At 39.4% G+C, this 21,346-nt stretch overlaps 1 protein-coding gene across 6 annotated transcripts in view; it reads right to left on the reverse strand.

Moving 5' to 3' along the window:
* Positions 1–19,216: 19,216 nt before the first annotated feature.
* gdap1l1 (ganglioside induced differentiation associated protein 1-like 1) overlaps positions 19,217–21,346 on the reverse strand; it is a 126,854-nt gene continuing 124,724 nt past the window's right edge. For all 6 annotated transcript variants that reach the window (XM_073061746.1, XM_073061748.1, XM_073061744.1 and 3 more), the window contains one exon: positions 19,217–19,941. In XM_073061746.1, coding sequence (XP_072917847.1) covers positions 19,598–19,941 — 344 coding nt within the window. In that variant the 3' untranslated portion in view covers positions 19,217–19,597. The remainder of the gene's footprint in view (positions 19,942–21,346) is intronic.

Below are 21,346 nucleotides of genomic sequence, written 5' to 3' on the forward strand. Positions count from 1 at the left end.
CTCAGGAGTCAAATTTAGGATAGAGTCATAGGAAACTATGTCTATGTTAAATTCCATATACCATTTTTACACTCATTTTTCCAGCTGGTCCAGATCCCACTGCAAGCCATGATGGTCTTCTAGACTGACCACTACACCCCCATCTTGGTGTCATCCAAGTTAATCATATTATCATCCAGATCATTGATATGGATGACAAACAACAACAGACCCAGTACTGTTCCCTGCTGCTCTCCAGTAGTCACAGGCCTCCAGTCAGAGGCATCCTTCTACTACCACTCTCTGGCTTCTCCCACAAAGCCAATGTCTAATCCAATTTACTGCTCATCTTGAATGCTGAGTGACTGAAACTTCTTGACCAACCTCCCATGTGGGACCTTACTGAATGAACTCCATTTAGACAACATCCACTGCCTTGTCTTCATTCACTTTCTTGGTAACTTCCTTGGAAAAATTCCATAAGATTGGTTAAACATGACCTACCATGCACAAAGGCTCACTGACAATCCTTAATCAGTCCATGTCTGTCCGAATACTCATATATCCAGTCCCTTAGCATACCTTCCAATAACTTTACCATTACTGATGTCAGGCTCATCGGCCTAAAATTCCCTGGTTTATTTTTACAGCCCTTTTTAAACAGTGGAACAACACTGGCTATTCTCCAATCTTCTGGACCCTCACCTTTTGCTAAGGATGATTTAAATATCTTTGCTAGAGCCCTGGCAATTTCAGCACTTGCCTCCCACAGGGTTGGAGAGAACACCTTGTCAAGCCTTGGGGATTTATCTACCCTAATTTGCCTCAAGATAGCGAACACCTCCTTTGTAATCTGTATAGAGTTCATGAAATTGATGCTGTTTTGCCTTACTTCTATGTACTGTGTGTCTACCTTCTGAGAAAATACAGAGGCAAAAAAAATCCATTAAAGATCTTCTCCCATCTCTTTTGACTCCACACATAGGTTACCATTCTGATCTTCCAGAGGACCAATTTTGTCCCTTACAATCCTTTTGTTTTTAACATATCTGTAGTATCTCTTGGGATTCTTCTTCAGGTTGTCTGCTAAGGCAGCTTCATACCTTTTTGCCTTCCTGATTTCTTAAGTGTTCACTTGCATTTTTATACTCCATAAGCTCCTCATTTGTTCCTTCCTACCTACCTATACCTGCTATGTACCTCTTTTTTTGAAAACTAGGGCCTTGATATCTCTTAAAAAACCAAGGCTCCCTATATCTGTTATCTTCACCTTTTATGCGGATAGGCACATAGAAGCTTTGTACTCTCAAATTTTCACTTTGGAAGGCCTGCCCCTTACGAAGCACACATTTGCCAGAAAGCAGCCTGTCCCAATCCACACTTGTCAGATCCTTTCTGATACCATTTAAATTGGCCTCTTCTAAAAAGCATTGTTCTGTTTCAAGCACTGGTATATTCGTCCATATATTGAGGTAGCTCCAATGCCCAACTGGTTCATGAATTCTGGCATTTCTGGTTTTGATTTTGGTTACTCTCATACTTCAGTTTTTCTAACACAGCTATAAATCTATGCGGCAGATCTTGCCTTTTAGCAATCAATGCAGATTGAAATTGATCTAGCTTTTACTTTTCATAAAACATTCAATTTTATTTCAAATTTAAGAGATCTGAGAGTTTATCCATAATTCAGGTCAACAGCACAATGTGATTTATTTGCTAGTTTGTGTCTATATCCTGCTTGCTCACTCCACATTGTTCGTTTTTTTAATCGTTTATTTAGGATTTTTTTTATTACTTTAAAAAAAACCTCTGCATTTCTAAATTGGGCCTTTGTAGAGGAACAGCAGTAGCCACTAGCCTCTGAAACATATTCTGCCTTTTAGTGAAATTGATCAAACTTACTATTTTATCCCATTTTCATATTCTTACCTAGTTCTGTTGATTTATCTTTTTAAATCCAGATCACAGATTCTAAGCAGCACACACAAAATGCTGGAGGATCTCAGCAGGCCAGGCAGCATCAATGGAAAAGAGCACAGTCGACGTTTTCGGCAGAGACCCTCCATCAGGACTGGGGAGGGTAAAAGATGAGGATTCAGGGTAAGAAGGTTGGGGGAGGGGAGGAAGAAACAAGGTGATAGGTGAAACCGAGACGGGGAGAAGTGAAGAGCTGGGAAGTTGATTGGTGAAACAGAGACAGGGCTGGAGAAGGGGGAATCTGTTAGGAGACTACAGAAGGCCATGGAAGAAAGAAAAGGAGAAGGAGAACCAAAGGGAGTTACTGGGCAGGTAATGAGATAAGGTGAGAGAGGGAAAGGGGAATGGTGAAGGAGAGGGGGGCATTACCAGACGTTTGAGAAATTGATGTCCATGCCATCAGGTTGGAATGTAAAGTTGCTCCTCCAACCGGAGTCTGGCCTCATCGCGACAGTAGAGGAGGCCATGTACGGACATGTGGGAATGGGAAGTGGAATTACAATGGGTGGCCACTGGGAGAAACTGCTTCTTCTGGCAGATGGAGTGTAGGTGCTCGGTGAAGTGGTCTCCCAATCTACATTGGGTCTCGCCGATATACAAGATGCTACACCAGGAGCACAGGATACAGTAGATGACCCAAACAGAAGTGTAGCCTCACCTGGAAGGACTGGGGTCCTGAACGGTAGAGAGGGAGGAGGTATAAGGTCAAGTGTAGCACTTGTTTTGCTTGGAAGTGCCAGGAGGGAGATCACTTGGGAGGGACGAATGGATAAGGGAGTTGTGTAAGGAGCAATCCCTGCAGAAAGCAGAAAGTGAGGGGAGGGAAAGATGTGCTTGGTGGTGGAATCCCACTGGAGATGTTACAGAGAATTATGTGCTGGACGCTAAGGCTGGTGGGGTGGTAGGTGGGGACGAGGAACCCTATCCCTTGTGGGGTGGTGGGAGAATAGGGTGAGAGCAGATGCGCATGAAATGGAAGTGTTAAGGTTGAGCGCAGCGTTGATGGTGGAGGAATGAAAGCCCCTTCCTTTGAAGAAGGAGGACATCACCTTCTTTCTGGAATGAAAAGCCTTGTCCTGAGAACAGATGTGGTGGAGATGGAGCAATTAACAGAAGGGGATGGCAGTTTTGCGAGTAACAAGGTAGGAAGCGATATAGTCCTGGTAGCTGTGAGAGTCAGTAGGTTTATAATAAACATCAGTAGATAAGCTGTCCCCAGAGAAAGAGGCGGAGAGATGGAGAATGGGGAGGGAGGAGTTGGAAACGGACCAGGTAAATTTGGAGTAAGGGTTGAAGTTGGAGGCAAAGGTGATGAGCTCCAATTCATTCGTCAACGTAATGTAGAAAAGGGACTGATACCAGGGTAGGCTTGGAACATAGACTGTTGCACATAGCTGACAAAAAGGCAGGCATAGCTGGGATCTATGTGATTGCCCAAGGCTACCCCTTTTGTTTGAAGGAAGTGGGAGGACCCAAAGGAGAAATTATTAAGTGTGAGGACAAGTTCCGCCAGACAGAGGAGAGTGGTGGAGGGGAACTGGTTGGGTCTGATGTCCAGAAAGAGATGGAGAACTTCGAGACCTTCCTGGTGGGGGATGGAGGTTTATAGTAACTGGACATTCATAGTGAAAACAAGATGATTGGGGTCAGGGAACTTGAAATCATTGAAACGATGAAGAGTGTGTGAAGTGTCACAGATGTAGGTAAGAAGAGACTGAACCGGGGATATAAAACAGTCGAGGTATGGAAATATAAGTTCAGTGGGGCAGGAACAAGCAGAAACAATGAGTATTTACCTTAGGACTATATTTTGTACAAATGATTTACATTATTTCTCAAAAGTAATTTGTTCACTGTATTAATCTTCCCTTGCCCACTTAAATCTGGAATCTGGAGTAAAAAAAAATCTTCTGGATGAACATGCAGCATCTGGGAGGGGTGTCGGGGAGAGGAATTCTTACCAGTTCAGTTCAAGACCTTGCATGATGACTGAGCATAGAGAGGAAATATAGCCAGTATGAAAGTGGAAAGAGGGAGGAGTGGGACAGGGTCCCATAAGTGATTGATGCACTGTGGAGGAGGTGGGCAGATGGGGGAAAGTGGAGATGGGAGACGGGCAGTTGGGTGATAAGGTGGAAACAGACAAGGGAGTTAAAAGGCAGATGAAGCTAATCAGGGAGGGGGAAGGAAGGTCACTATGGCTAGAGTGTGATAGGCAGGGACATAATGACCACCAGAGCTAAATTGCATAGGTATGGAAGATGATAAAAATTAAGGAGCAGATGAGGGAGGGGATCCAGTGTGAAATATGTGAGTTGTTATGGATGGAACCAGGAGGGGAGGAGGATCAAAACACTCACAGTGGCCACTTGTTTTAGATACATCTGTACACCTTGTTAATGCAAATGTATAACCAACCAATCATGTGGCAGGAACTCAATTGTATAAAAGCATGTAGACATTGTCAAGAGGTTCAGTTATTGTTCAGACCAAACTTCACAATGGGGAGGAAATGTGATCTAAGTAACTGACCGTGGATTGTTTGTTGGTGCCAGACGGGGTGGTTTGAGTATCTCAGAAACTGCTGATCTCCTGGAATTTTCACACACAACCGTCTCTAGAGTTTACAGAGAAAGGTGCAAAAAAACAAAAAGAAAATACCTTGTTATTGAGAGAGGTCAGATGGGAATGGCCAGACTGGCCCAAGCTGACACGAAAGTGACAGTTACTCAAATAGCCATGTGGAATAACAGTGGTGTGCAGCAGTGCATCTCTGAATGCACAACATGTCGAACCTTGAAGTGGATGGGCTACAGCAGCAGAGGATGACAGACTAATACTCAGTGGCCACTTTATTAGGTACAGAAGGAATCTAATAAATTGGTGCTGGAGGTAGGGAATGGAAAAAAGAACAGAAATGGGAGGACTGGAGGTGGACCAGAGGCGGGGGATGGTAACACAAGGAGTACGGGTTACCAGAAGATTGGAAAATTAAGAGTTCATGCCATTAAGCCATTACAACTATAGCTTCATATTAATGGCTATATTCTCCAACTGTAGGCCTAGGATCTTTACTGTGTTATTTTTTCACCTACAGGTTTTCATTTAAACATTTTATGTACTATCCTACATAACTTTATCTCTTGTGTCTCATTTCATTTGTTGTCAAGCCTCAAACATAGACTTTGCAGATTCTATATTTAGCTATTAAGTTATTCAACCCATGCACCCTTACGTCAGACATGTTCTAACTCTCCTGGGGACATTTAATGTGGTTTCAGTCAGTTGGAGGAGATTTCTTTAATATACGTATTAGTTACTTGCTTTAGAAGTTACCCTTAAAAGAAATAAGAACTCTTCATACCTGCAGCTATATGTAGACCTACTTCATTCATCTACTTGATGCAGGAAGTAACTTGGAAATCACCTGCCTACTTTATTGCTTTTTAATAAAATGTTTAATTAATTTTTTAAAACTTCTTTATACATATTGGAAGTCTTGGTTTTTTTTTGTAATGACACATGACATTACATTTTTGAATGTTAAAAGGCCTGAACAGATTAGATATAGCAAAGTTATTTCCCATGGTAGGGGAGTCTAGGACAAGAGAGCACGACTTCAGGATTGAAGGACGTCCATTTAGAACTGAGATGTGGAGAAATTATTTTAGTTGGAGAGAGGTAAATCTGTGGAATTTGTTGCCACCAACAGCTGTGGAGGCCAAGTGCATTTAAGGCAGAGATAGATAGGTTCTTGATTATCCAGGGCATCAAAGTGTATGGGGAGAAGGCAGGGGAGTGGGGATGACTGTAAGAATTGGATCAGCCCATGATTGAATAGCAGAGCAGACTCGATGGGCCAAATGGCCTACTTCAGCTCCTATATCTTATGGTCTCATAGACATTTTGGCTATTCTTTTTCTCACAAGTATTTTCACCATTTCAATGCTCCATTATTTTATTTAATGCTTTCTTCCTATTATGGTGGCAGGGATGTCCAATTGGGGAATTGCTCACAATACTGTTACTTTTTCTCCTGTTCTGAAATCTACAGATATTTTATTTGTGCAGTTTTTTTTTTGTCCTTGACTCAACTGGGGAGTCACTTGGTGAAGTTTCTAAGCTGTTGCTTAAGAGTAAAAACATAGAAACATAGAAATCTACAGCACATTACAGGCCTTCAGCCCACAATGTTGTGCTGACCATGTAACCTACTCTAGAAACTGCTTAAAATTACCCTACTGCATAGCCCTCTTTTTCTGAGCTCCATGTACCTATCTGAGAGTCTCTTAAAAGACCCTATTGTATCTGCCTCGACCACCATCGCTGGCAGGGCATTTCATGCACCCACTACTTTGTGGGAAAAGCTTATCTCTGACATCCCCCTTGTACCTACTTCCAAACACCTTAAAACTCTGCCTCCTCATGTTAGCCATTTCAGCCTTGGGGAAAAGCCTCTGGCTATCCACATGATCAATGCCTCTCATCATCTCTATCAGGTCACTTCTCATCCTCCATTGCTCCAAGGAGAAAAGACTAAGTTCACTCAACCTATTCTCATAACGCATGCTCTCCAATGCAGACAACATCCCTGTAAACCTCCTCTGCACTCACTCTACAGCATCCACATCCTTCCTGTAGTGAGGTGACCAGATCTGAATACAGTACTCCAAGTGGGGTCTAACTAAGGTCTTATATAGCTGTAACGTTAATTCACAGCTCTTGAACTTAGTCCCATGTTTGATGAAGACTAACACACCATATGCCTTCTGTCAACCTGCGCAGCAGCTTTGAGCGTCCTGTGGACATGGACCCCAAGATCTCTCTGATCCTGCATACTGCCAAGAGTCTTACCATTAATTCATATTCTGTCTTCAAATTTGGCCTACCAAAATTAAACACTTCACACTTGTTTTTTAGAATTTGCCCTATTATTGAGTAAGTTGTAGTAAGTCACCTGGAAAATCAATAGGATTTATGAAAGGAAAATCATGTCTGATTCATCTGTGATAATTTATTAAGGTTATGACGAGTAGAACAGACAATGGTGAACTAATGGATATGAAGTATTAGAACTTCTAGAAGTCTTCCATTGGAGGGAATATACTGCCATGGTTTTGGGCCTAATTGACTGACAGGAAATGGGAGGAATCAGTTGGTCATATTTGTGGTGGAAGCCTGTTTTGAATGGAATGTATTGCTGGACCACAGCTGTTCATAATCTCTATCAATGATTTGGATAAGGGAGATCTACTATAACGTAATCCAAATATGTCAATGATATAAAACTGGGTGTTAGTGTGGTGTGTCAGGAGGATGCAGAATAAATTTTTTTTAGCAGTGGGGACATAAATAGGCTCATTTAATAGGTGATAATGGGGCAAACAGCATACTTTGTGGAAAAATTAGGTCATCCACTTTGGTAGAAAACAATAGAGGAGTTTTTTTTAAAGGTGGGAGACTGGAAGATGTTGGATTCTGAGTAATCTGGAAATCATTGTGCGCTCCCACTGAAAGTTAATGTGCACGTACAGCAAGTAATTAAGAACACAGTTAGTCTTAATTGAAAAAATGTTTGAGTGAAAGAGTAAAGACTTCAATTATGATGAAACCTGATGATGTTGCACTGGAAGTATTGTTTATAGTCTGGTTACTTGCGATAGAGGGGGTCCAACAAAGTTTATCACATTGATTCCTGGAATGGGAGACGTGTCTTAATAAAATAGATTAAACAAAGTAGCTTTATACATTCTTGAGTTTAGAAAGAGAGGTGATCTCATTGAAATACCAGTATGCAGTACAAAATCCTTATGGGCTTGACGTGATAAATACAGGAATGATAATTCCTCTGGTAGGGGTGTCTTGAATTAAGGGTCAGTCACAGTCTCAAAATAAGGGAACAGTCATTCATGCCAAAGATGAGATTTCTTCACCCACATGGTACTGGTTCTTTAAAACTTTCTCCCCAAGAGTATTGCGGAATGGTTTTTCACCATTAGGCTTTGAAGAGCATAGTTGGTTATTTAAGACAACTGGCTAATGTAATGTGACTGTAAACAAAAGGAATTGCAACAAAAATAGTTTTTTTTAAATGTCAATGACCATAATTAACCTTGAACAATTTGATATTTCGGTGTGCTTGTTTTTGTGGATGATTTAACCCCTGCCTTGCCATCTCCCCCCCCCCCCCCCCACCCCAGAAGGTGACCATGTAAAACTATCTTGGCTTGATATTGTTTCATTGCATTGGCATATATTCTGGTTTAATTTTTAAATTATGCATGCATCTTCTTGAGCAACTAACCAACAAAATGCCATTAAGTATTTGTCATGGAATGAAATCGTTGATGTTTATGTAGAAGAAATTAGTTCAGCTCCATTCACTGTAAAATACACACATTGCTTTTTGTGGTGGTATCTAAATGGCAGTATCTGACCACCTATGTAGCTTTGCCTTTGAATACAATTAATATTATTATTTAGCTCAAAGTAAATTAGAAGCAAATTGTGATTAACTTTAAAGGAGCCACAAGGCACAACCTCAAGATTTTAGACTGTGGATTTCATGTGGCATTTTACTCCTTAACTTGTTTGCTTTAGCAAATTAATCAGCATGATAAAGTTGAAATAGTTTTATATGACAAGTCACTGTCAATTAAGTGAAATAATTTTGTAGGTCATATGCAAATTAAATTTCTAAGTGTGTAATACAAACAATAATAACAGTAGTATTGGGAGAGACCATAAGACATAGCAACAGAATGAGGCCATTTGTCACATTGAGTCTGCTCCAGCATTCCATCATGGCTGATTTATTATCCCTCTCAACCCCATTCTCTTGCCTTCTTTCCATAACCTTTGACACTGTGACTAATCAAGAATTTAACAACCTCCACCTTAAATATACTCAATGACTTGACCTCCACAACCATCTGTGGCAATGAATTCCACAGATCCGCTACCCAATGGCTAAAGGAATTCCTCCTCAACCCTGTTCTAAAGGGCTATCACATCTATCCTGAGGCTGTGCCCCGGTCCTAGAATAAACCACTATAGGAGTTGGACAATTGACGTCAGGGATGCATAAAAAGAGCTAGCTTTCAACCAGGACAGCGAATGAGATTTTAAAGGCAGAGCTTTGCGGCAGTTTCTCGGAGCTGAGGATTGACCAATCTACGAGGATTCATTAGAAAGGGCCAATAAAAATAGCACAGGTGCAAGTGGAGCAGCCATTCTTTTGAGCGTGCCAATGGCCTTGGCTCATCAGGCTTAGCCAAGATCAAGCATGGGAGAGTTTAAGTATTTGGCATGCTTCTCTCTTTCTGTTCTTATCTGTTCATCCTTATCCATTAGGGCATAGTGATGTTGTGAGAATGGCTCCAGGGGCAGTGTTTTCTACTGTGTGTGCGATGTGGAAAGTTCGGGAGACTTCCAGTCTCCCAGATAAACACATCTGCACTAAGTTCACTGATCTGTATCTCCTGTGAGAATGTTTTGAGGAACTGGAGATGCAGTTCAAAGACCTTTGACTCATATGGGAGAATAAGGAGTTGATAACCAGGAGCTACAGGGAAGTAATCACACCTAGTTTGTAGGAGACAAATAACTGGTTGACTGGCAGAAGAAGCAAGTGAAATACAAGGGTGAGGGTGAGCAGCCAGAAGCCTTGGTATATATTGGCTTCAATGACATCAGTAGACAACTGAGGAGGTTCTGAAGAGACATTTTAGGGAGCTAGGTAGAAAGTTGAGAAACAGGACCTCCAGGAAGGTAATTTCTGGATTTCTGCACGTGCCATGTGCCAGTGAGGGTAAGAAAAGGATGATTTGGCAGATGAATGCGTGGCTGCAGAACTGATGCAGGGGGCAGGGGTTCAGATACATGGATCATTAGGATCTCTTCTGGGGAAGCTACGACCTGTACAAAATGGATGGGTTACACCTGAATTCAAGGGGATCCAATATCCCTGTGGGCAGGTTGGCTAGATTTGTTCGGGAGGGTTTAAACTAATTTGGCAGGGGATGAGAACCTGAGTGATACTGATGAGAATGAAGTAGTTGGTTTACAAACAGAGGCAATATGTAGTGAGGAGAGCTTGTTAATTAGGCAAAATTTCAGTCAACAGGATGAGTTGCAAGGTAAAAGATGAACCAGAATCGAAAAGAGTGAATACAGGACTGGAGTTGTTATATTTCAATGTGCACAATTTACAGAAGAAGGTAGGCGAACTTGTAGCATAGTTACAGATTGGCATATATGATGTCATAGGCATTGCTGAATTATGGTGGAAAGAATCTTATAGCTGTGGAGCTTATTGCCCAAGGATACACATTGTAGTGAAAGGACAGGTCGGAAGGCGGAGGGGGCAGCATTGTCCTGCTGGTAAAAATATGAAATCAAATCATTAGAAAGAAGTGACATAGGGTTGGAAGGTGTTGACTCATTGTGGATAAGTGCTAAGGAACAGCAAAGGTAAGAAGACCCTGATGGGAGTTGAACACAGACCACCGAACAGTAGTGAGGATGCAGCCTACAAATTACAACAGGAGATTGAAAATGCATGTCAAAAGGACAATGTTACAATATTTATGGGAGATTTCAATATGCAGATAGATTGGGAAAATCAGGTTGCTGCTCGATTCCAAGTGGGTGATTTTCTAGAAAATCTACGAGATGGCTTTTTAGAGCAGCTCGAGGTTGAGCCCACTAGGGGATCAGCTATTCTGGATTGGGTGTTGTACAAATAATCAGAAGTCATTAGAGAGCTTAAAGTAGAAGAATCCTTTGGGGTAAGTGATCATAATATAATTAAATTCACCCTGAAGTTTGAGAAGGAGAAGCAAAAATCGTATCTATCAGTATTACAGTGGAGTCAAGGGGACTACAGAGGTATGAGGGAGGAGTTGGCCCGAATTGACTGGAAAAGAACACTGGCAAGGGTGATGGCAGAGCAGCAATGGTTGGAATTTCTGGAAGCCATAGAATATATACATCCTAAAGAGGAAGAAGTATTCTAAAGGCAAGATGAAACAACCATGGCTATCAAGAGAAGTCAAAGCCAGCATAAAAGCCAAAGACAGGGCATATAATAGAGCAAAATTTTGTGGGAAGTTAGAGGATTGGGAAGCCTTTTAAAACCAATAGAAGGTAATTTAAAAAGTCATTAAAAGTAAAGATGGCATACAAAAATAAGTTAGACAATATTAAAGAGGATACCAAAAGTTTTCTTCAGTTACATAAATTATAAAAGAAAGGCAAGAGAGGATATCAGACCAATGGAAAACGATGCTGGAGAGGTAATGTTGGGGACAAAGAAATGGCGGATAAACTGAGTACGGTAAGTATTTTGCATCAGATTTCACTGTGGAAGACACTAACAGTATGGTGTAAGTTCTAGGTGTCGGTGTGTGAATCTATCATTACTAGAGATGTGGCTCTTTGGGAAACTGAAAGGTCTGAAGGTAGATAATTCACCTGGACCAGATGGTGTACACTCCAGGGTTCTGAAAGAGTTAGGTGAAGAGATTGTGGAGGCATCAGTAATGACCTTTTAAGAATCATCAGTTTCTGGAATGGTTCCAGAACACTGAAAAATTACAAATGTCACTCCACTTTTCAAGAAGGGAGAGAGGCAGGAGAAAGGAGATTATAGGCCAGTTATTGACTTCATTGGTTGGGAAGATGTTGGAGTCTTGTTAAGGATGTGGTTTCAGGGTACTTGGAGGCACATGATAAAACAGGCATGGATTTCTTGAGGGAAAATCTTGCCTGAAAATCTGTTGGAATTCTTTGAAGAAATAACAAACAGAATAGACAAATGAGAATCGATTGATGTTGTGCACTTGGGTTTTCAGAAGGTCTTTGACAAGGTGCCACACGTGAGGCTGCTTAACAAATTACAAGCCCCTGGTATTATAGGAAAGATTCTAGCAAGGATAAAGCAGTAGCTACTTGGCAGGAGACAAAGAGTGGAAATAAAGGGAGCCTTTTCCTGTTTGGCTGCTAGTGACTAGTGGTGTTCCACAGGGGTCTGTGTTGGGACCAATTCTTTTTACGTTCAGTGTTAATGATTTAGATGATGGAATTGATGGCTTTGTTGCAAAGTTTGCAGACAACGTGAAGGTAGATGGAGGTCAGGTAGTTTTGAGGAATTAGAGAGGCTACAGAAGGATTAAACAGATTAGAAGAATGGGCAAAGAAATGCCAGATGGAATACAGTGTTGGGAAATATATGGTCATGCACTATGGTAGAAGAAATGAAAGGGTTGACTATATTCTAAATGGAGTGAAAATGCAAAAGACTGTGGCGCAAAGGGAATTGGGAGTCCTTGTGCAAGATTCCCTAGAAGTTAACTTGCAGGTTGAGTCTGTGATGAGGAAGGCAAATGTGATGTTAGCATTCATTTCAAGAGGACTAGAAAATAAAAGCAAGGATGTAATGTAGAGACTTAATAAAGCACTGATGAGGCCTCATGTTGAGTATTGTGTGCAATTTTGGGCCTCTTATCTTAGAAAGGATGTGCTGAAACTGGAGACGGTTCAAAGGAGGTTCATGAAAAAGATTCCAAGATTGAAGTGCTTGTCATATGAAGAGTGGTTGATAGCTCTGGGCCTGTATTCACCTGAGTACAAATTGGGGTGACCTTATTGAAACATATCAAGTGGTGAAAGGCAGTGAGAGAGTGGATGTGGAGCAGATGTTTCCTACGTTGGGAGAGTCTAAGACCAGAGGACACAGCCTCAGAATGGAGGGGCATCCCTTTAAAATGGAGATAAGAAGGAATTTCTTTAGCCAGAGTGTGGTGAATCTGTGGAATTCTTTGCCAGAGGCAGCTGTGGAGGCTGAGTCTTTGTGTGTTTAAGGCAGAGGTTGATAGATTCTGACTGAAAGGATATTGGGGGAGGGGGGTGTGGGGAGGCAGAAGATTGGAACTGAGAGTAAAATTTTATCAGCCAAGAAGAAATGGTGGTGCAGAATGGTTAGGACAACTGACCTTGCTCTACTCCTATGTTTTATGGAAATATCATGACCACATCTGGTCTATCTAGGCCTTTCAATATTCAGCAGGCTTCAATAAGACTCCCCCCTCATTCTTGTAAACTCTAGTGAGTATAGGCCCAGAGTCATCAAACTCTCCTGATACTCTTTCATTCCGCAATCATTCGTGTGAACCTCCTCTGGACTCTCTACAATCCCAGTTTATCTTTTCTTAGATTAGGGGCCCGAAACTGCTCACAATACTTGAAGGGCAAACACGAGGAAATCTGCAGATGCTGGAAATTCAAGCAACACACACAAAATGCTGGTGGAATGCAGCAGGCCAGGCAGCATCTATAGGGAGAAGCACTGTCGATGTTTCGGGCCTGACGAAGGATTTCAGCCCGAAACGTCGACAGTGCTTCTTCCTATAGATGCTGCCTGGCCTGCTGCATTCCAACAGCATTTTGTGTGTGTTGCCACAATACTTGAAGAGCGGTCTGACCAATGCCTTATAAAGCTTCAGTATTACACCCTTGCTCTTGTATTCTAGTCCTCCGCAAATGAATGGTAACATTTCATTTGCTCTCTTTACCACCGATTCAACTTTTAAGTTAACTTTTAGGGAACTTTGCATAAGGATTTCCAAGTCCTATTGTGCCTCTGATTTTTGAATTTTCTCTTGACTTAAAAAAGTGTCTGTGCCTTTATTTGTTCTACCAAAGTGCATGACATACAGTACACTTCCCTACACTATATTTCCTCTGCCACTTCTTTGCCCTTTCTCCCAAAATGTCTAAGTCCTTCTGTAGCCTTTCTACTTCCTCAAAACTACCTGCTTCCTCACATTTCCTGCTCCTCCAGCTATCTTTGTATCGTCTGTAAACTTGGCCACAAAGTCAACAATTCCATCATTCAAATCATTGACATAAAGTGTGAAAAGAAGCAGTCCTAACATCAACCCCTGCAGAATATCACTAGTCACCTGCAGCCAATCAGAAAAAGCACCCTTTATTCCCAGTTTTGCCTTCTGCCAATCAGTCAATCTTCTGTCCATTTTAGTTAGTATCTTTCCTGTAATACCATGGATTCTTATCACATTTAGCAGCCTAGTCTGACACCCTGTCAAAGGTCTTCTGAAAATCAAAGTGAGCAGCATCCACTGACTCTCCTTCGTCTATCCTGCCTGTCACTTCCTCAAAGAATTCCAACGGATTTGTCAGGCAAGATTTCCCCAGAAGGAAACTATGCTGACTTTGGCCTATTGATAATAATAATAATCATAATAACTTTATTTATATAGCACCTTTCATATGTTAAGACGCAGGCTCAAAGTGCTTTACATAGATTGTAAAAATGAATCAATATGAGAAAATTAAAAGTCATTAGTAAAGACAAACATTATATAAAATAACATGTAATGAAATACGGTATATCAAATTATATAAACATAATCAACACAGACAGGTATTAAATAATCCTATAAGTAGGCCAAATTAACAAAAAAATCATTTGCCAACAGTACCCTAAACCTCGTCTTAATAATGGGACATTTTCCTAACCACCTGAAGTCAGGCTAATTGGACTATAATTTCCTTTCTTTTGCCTCCCCCCCCCCCCACCCCTTTTTAAAGAGTGGAATGACATTAACAATTTTTTTTAGTAAAACGTAGATCATCTGTTTTCCTTTACCTTTTGAACTGAGCATCAACAGCAGTGCCGGTGAAATTATTTTCCTTGGCACATACCAACATTAGAAATGCATTCAGCTCCTTTCCAGATTGTGAAATCCAATTTACATCTCATACATACAAATGGCATTCGGGGACCGGCAAGATAGATGAGGTTGGTTTTACCACCTGCTGTGGGACATCTGCCTGATGGGAATGGGTCATTTCAGCATGTTTTCTTTCTCCTGCGCTTCACCCCGACCATTCCAACAGCTGCAACAGCTGGTGGCTGGGTCGGACCCAGTCGCACTGAGCGGACTCATTTGTTTACCCAACGACAGTTGCCATTTCTGTGACTGTTCGCTCCCTCGTCCGTGATTCTCTCCCGCGCGTTGTTTTTGTTCACTCAGTGCAGTTGATGAAAGGTTCTTCGGAACGGAATTCTGTCAGAGCTTGGACTGTTCTGCAGATTACTCTGGTTTCAGGACAATGCTATTTTGTTCAGCTTCTCAATACATCTTATTACTTTAAGGTTGATTTTACTCAGACAGAATTAATGAGAAGGACATTTGCTGCAGTTTTCCCTACACGTTACGAAGAAAGCATGACTAAAATCTGCATTTAGTTAGTGTATGCTACTCGGGTCTGGATTCTGTAGGTGGCAGGACTACATTTACCACCATTGCACTAACTGACAGAAATTTCTGGAGGGCACACGAGTAGTGAAGTGAGAGCATTCAGAATGAATTATCAGCGTTGCCAGGCTCATCCACAGGCTGAGCTGTTTTGAGCTTTTCACCAGTAAGAGGAATTTGGCGATCTGAGAGTTATAAAACCTATCTATTAATAATTGCTCACTTTAGAATGCAAGTGATGTAACTATTTTGTAATGGCATATTAAACCAGAAAAGTTGCTTATTTGTGTTTTAATAACCTATTTTTACCTGTGTTTACTTCAGGTATTTTCAAAATTCAATTGATTTTTTTTTTAATGTGATAGTATTTCTGCGTCTACCTTATATACATATTTGAGGTCATTAATTCACATTTTCATTAGTTAAAAATGATTTTTTTTCATCCTGATTGCAATGATTGGTTGTTTGATGAAATCACTTTTGCTGGACACTTGCTATCCCTTGAACTGATGTCTGACGGCACCTACATCAGAAAACCTAAAGCCCATATTGTAGACATCAGAAGAGCTAAGCTGCAAGTATTGTTTCAATGCTGAGTGCAAAATCTGGGTCTTTATAATATGCATTCAACATCTAAGTTTTGAAGATACTTTTAAAGTATGTGTTAACTTTCAAAAATAGATTAATAAAAATGTATTTCTTAGCTGTGAGTTGTAAACCTTTTCTGAAGCATCTGATATTATAATTTTATCATGTTGGTGAAATATAACCACAGCAAAACTCATTTCAATAGTTGTGAAACATTTGAGTGTAGCTTTACTCGGGTAAAATTAATGGTTGGAATTTACTCACAGTGACTTTTCATTTCTTAAGAAACCCTGGATATAAATAAATTGCATGCAAGCAGCTAACACAATGGTTTCTCAAAATCAGGTATGAATAAAGCTAAATCATAATGTAATTAAAGTATATATCACACTAACCCTTCAGCTGTTCTTGTGTGTCAACATTTTACCATTACTCCACATTGATCATACAGTAAACCTGATTATCTGTAACACTGCTTCTGATGAACAGGCAAATTATCCCATAAAATGCAGCCTAGTATTATTGCTAACTCTAGTGACTTGCCACAATAACTAGTAAAGATTATTGTCTAATATTTTATATTGCTCGTTATTCAGCCTTTCTCTTGTCTTTTTTAAATACCTGAAAACCTTTTGTCGTTGGTATGCTGGAAGAGAGCTGTCCCAATGAAATTACATCAAGTCTTAGAATGTATATCTGAACCTCAGCACTTCACTTAATATATTTGTTCCTGACATGTCTGCCCTCTTAAGAAAACAACATATTTCTTTCAGGGTAAGATACTTTAAAACTGGAGTTCTATCATATGATATCAATGAATTTCATGACAAATGTGTTGGTAATAAACTAGATTCTGATTCAAATCTCCATAAATACACTATTGCATATTCATGACGATGGGGACTTAGATAAATGAAATTAATATATTTCTACAGATTGCAGTTTTGTCCCATGGAAGGAGAAATTGGAACTGGCAATCTACCAATTTACATAAACCCTACTGAATCAAGACACTGATTAGTTTCATTTCTGATTTCTTTTAAAGTAAGTTTACTACCTTAACAAGCATATGGTATTTCAAAAATGGTTGAAGTGGGATCCATTTTGACTGTGTATGTCTTAAGGCTGATTTGTGGTCAGGAAGCTTGGATTCCTGATGTAAACAGAATACAAGGTCTTTGATCCTCCATGGTGTATCAATACCATATTACAGACACACTTCTGTTCTGTGGTTTGCAATGCATCTTGTTAGAGATCAATTTAGAGAAGAAGGTTTTGAGATCACTTCAGTGGTTCACTGTTCCATACCCTGCACAGAATTGTTGTTCTGTTTCTGCCTTATAAATGGCAAATGCTGTACATCCACCAATATTTATTTATTGGTTTGTAAGATTTCAGCTTATCGCCCGAAATTAAAATTCAATCACTATTAGCAATGCAGTTATTCTAATCAGGACCTAATTAAATTAAGAGCTGCTTTTTTTCTCAACAGTCATTTTGTCCCTATACTAGGATTATCGGCAATGTAACCCCTCTGCAGCACCATGTTGATCCATCCAGTGAAGGCTCATTTCATTAGTGATGTTAATTATGATCTAGTTGAACATAAACACAGCTTTTGAAAGTGTGATTGCAACAGTGCACTGATTGGACGCTTAACTAAAGCAAAGTAAATGTGTTGAGTGTTACAATACCAATCAACTTCATCCAAAAGTTATACTTTGACATAATGAGTCTTCAGGCTTTTTCATTAAGAAAATTATAGGGATGCCATTTCTCTTTCATGTAAATATTCAGCAACTTTTGGATGGTAAAACAAATCTGAAATAAAATTATAATCGTTTTTAAGTTGTTATTTATGAATGAACAAAGCTAGTCTAAAATTTGAAAGTAAGTTTTAAGGATACACACACAAAGTGTTGGAGGAACTCAGCAGGTCAGACACTTTAGTTCTGGCTTCATGATTGCTTATGAATCTACATGTCTGATACTCTGGGTGCCTATTTCTGTGGTGTATGTCAATTTAAAAATAATTCAAGAGTGATAGAATACCAGCAACCAGCTTTCTGTTAATTGTTGCACATGATGCTGCAGATACTGGAAATCTGGAACAACATACAAAGGAGCTGGAGAACTCAGTGGGTCAGACACAGGTTTCTTTGAACTTCATTCATGTACTGGCAAGTTAATCTTCCACAATGGATGTTATGATTGAATTTTTTAGAACCCTAAAATGGAGTTAGAACCAATAAATTCTTGCCTTATATGCATGAGGTAAATGTTTTTTTCAAAAATGTAGCTAGAAAACTAACTGGACTCATTGAATGGGGTAATTGTGAATTATTATTACTGTATCTTACCTTACATTACAAAAAATACTTTATTATGTAGAAGACACCAATTGGACACATGATAATTCCTTGTCAATTTTTAAACTTTAAAGAGAATCAATTGACCTAATTGAATCAATTGATTCAATTCCTAAATTAAGTGAATACACTTTGAGTATGATATTGAAATCTCAAGTTAGTAGATTTATATTGTAACTAGTTTTCTGTTGTGGTAATGGTTACTCAACACGTGACCATTGTAGCTCTGGACTATTCACTCTTTGTTTCTGTTTCTCTTTGTTATACCTGGACAATGAAAATGAAAGTATGATCAAACTTGGCTGTGATGGACTCATGTTTGAACACTTTGGTAAGGTTTACTACAGGTTTACTGTTTAGTTTATACACCAAAACTGTACCCAGTATCAGTTATTGCTTTCGAAAGGAGAGTGGGTGGGCATTGCAGGGATTAAGCAGGTAAAATATGAAGGATGTTTAAAATAAAGGAGAATATATTGTATGTAAACCTTCCTGAAGAAACTACACATTAATTTAGCAAATTACAGCATAAAAACAAACAATGGTAAGTAACCAACACACAAGAGGTGTTGGCTGGAAGGCAATGATAGCTACCAAGTGAAAACAAATCCTGCAGAAAAGGAAAGCTGAACAAAACACTTTGATTGTCAGCTCCCTCTAAAAATAAACACAGACTGCAAGAGGCCAGAGTACAGGTGTGTAACTTCTGTCTGAAAGATAAAGTGATGCTCAAAAATTTTGAGTGGGAATCATATTTAGTGTTTTTAAACTAAATTTATCTTTTCATTTTAAGTCAAATAAGTGCACTTTATTTTGTTCATTCATGAATGACGGCTTCATCATTTTCCAGTACGAATTGAGTTCACAATTCATTGAATGGTTTAATGAAAGATGTTGGTCTGTAGTAGATGGAAGGTGATCCATTAACACCCATCAAAGTAAACTTAAGTGTGAGAAGTAAGATGTTTCCAGTGTGGTCTTGGATATATTTGGTCACGCAATGAACAGAGTAACTTAATGTGCCTATTGGAAATTTTAATTTCAGTCCAACTCACTGCAGCCTGTTTATATCTAAATTCTGTCCATAGGGCAGGACTTGGCTGGATTTCTAGATTTTAGAATGGGAATATACAATGCAATTTACTAATTGTCGCTTGATTGGCTAATTGGTGGTACTTATGAAGTTTAGTGAAGTGCTGGCCTGATGTTTGCATGGAAAATCAAAACAATTTTTTTTTAAAAGAAACAGCAGTAAAATTATATATGTGCTGTATAATATACCATCCTACTGCATGGAATGTTAACAGTACTACAGAATTCACCTAGTGAAATTATTCACATATTTTAAAACATTCCATAATATCACACATTACATAGGCCACAGAATTACACTTACTATTGTTACATGTACTTTTTCTTGAGATACCAATAAGCAAAATATCCCATTCCGCCTAGGGTTCCCATTAAAAATGAGGCACCAAAGAAAGAAGGTGGTTTTCTTTTCACAAGGCGGAAAGCATTAGGTAAAACAGCTGACAGCAATGTGGTGTGTATGTCTCCTAAAACCTTTCGAAATGCAGTACGTTTCTGCACTCTCTCAAAATATGCTTGCAAATTGGGTCGATCTGCATTTCCCCAGTACTTTTTTGCAAGCCCCAGGAACCTGAGGCGATGTAACGTTGCTCCAAGGGATATATCAGCTAAGGTAAAATCTGATCCACACAACCAGGTTTCGCACTTCTGGCCTAGAACACAAAGGGATATGAATTATTGCAAGAAATCTTGCCTTTCAAACTAAAATATTACAATCCACTTATTTCATATGGCAACATCTGAACATAAAGTAACATTTTTAAAGATGATGCTAAATAAACAAATCAAGCATATTTTCTAGCATTGACCCTAACTTGTTTTGGAATGGCACATATATAATACTGAGAAACTCATTTAAATCTAAATAATTGCCAAATGGAGTTAGCTGAGATTGTTCAAGAAAAAATCCTGAAATGAGTGAATCATGGTGGAAGAATGCAGATTACTCATTTGGCAACACACACAAAATGCTGGTAGAACACAGCAGGCTAGGCAGCATCTATAGGGAGAAGCGCTGTCGACGTTTCGGGCCGAGACCCTTTGTCGTTTGTCAGGTTGGAATGCATTATAAGACCATAAAATATAGGAGCAGAATTAGGCCATTTGGTCCATCAAGTCAGCTCTACAATACCAGTGTAAAATGCACAATCAAACCATCATGAACAGCATTCACAGTTACTAAATTTAATAAACATCTGTTTTATTTATCAAACAAAATCATGACAATTTTGTCATCAGAATATAAACTGTAGTAATGTCAGCTGTTCAGATTCAACCATAATAGATGGTCTATGTCTTTTAGTTAATTTACACTTTGAAAGGGTGAGATTTAAGTTATTCTGCATGATTGCAGTGCACTTTCTTCTCTCTAAGGTCTTGTAAATCATTCTATAACCAACATAACATAACAGATCAATCTTTCCAGTTCTGCTTTTCTACCGAGCTCCCCGGTTGCTTGCGTGCTGCTTCAGTCTCCCACATCTACAGTCTTTTGTGTCATCACTTTTTTATTATTGAGCTTGAGGAGGCTGTCTTCAGTTGTGATTCATCTTTTAGTACAAAAAAATAATTGTTAATGGTTCCCACCTCTTACTTATACCCATCTCCACAGAGGTCCCCCAATAACCTAAATCAAACACCATTTCTGTGTTATTCTCTGATTTTGTGACCTTTAGATATGGAGTCAACTTTCTGTGATAATTATCTCTATAAACACAGCCTTTATCTATTCTATTGAAGTAATTCTTCAACATTGTTTATAATTAGTTATCTTCTTCAGCCAGGTGAACTTAGTCATCACTGTAGCCACTTGATAAACACTTTATTCCTTCCAGAAGCACTATTTTGTTTTCTCAGTCACTGATATTCTCTATTTGAAAAGTGTTTGCTAAACATCACTTTAACCTTTTTTCCATAGAAAAAGAGATTCCACATCTTAGAGGAGGAATATTCCACTGCTTTAACTGTCATCCTGTCTGTCTCTTCTTGCCTAGTTTATTATACTTTTGGCTCTAACTTCTTAAGATTAAGTTATAGAATTAAATAACTGATTCCAAG

The sequence above is a fragment of the Hemitrygon akajei genome, chromosome 11, assembly GCF_048418815.1.
Source record: "Hemitrygon akajei chromosome 11, sHemAka1.3, whole genome shotgun sequence".
NCBI classification, from domain to species: domain Eukaryota; kingdom Metazoa; phylum Chordata; class Chondrichthyes; order Myliobatiformes; family Dasyatidae; genus Hemitrygon; species Hemitrygon akajei.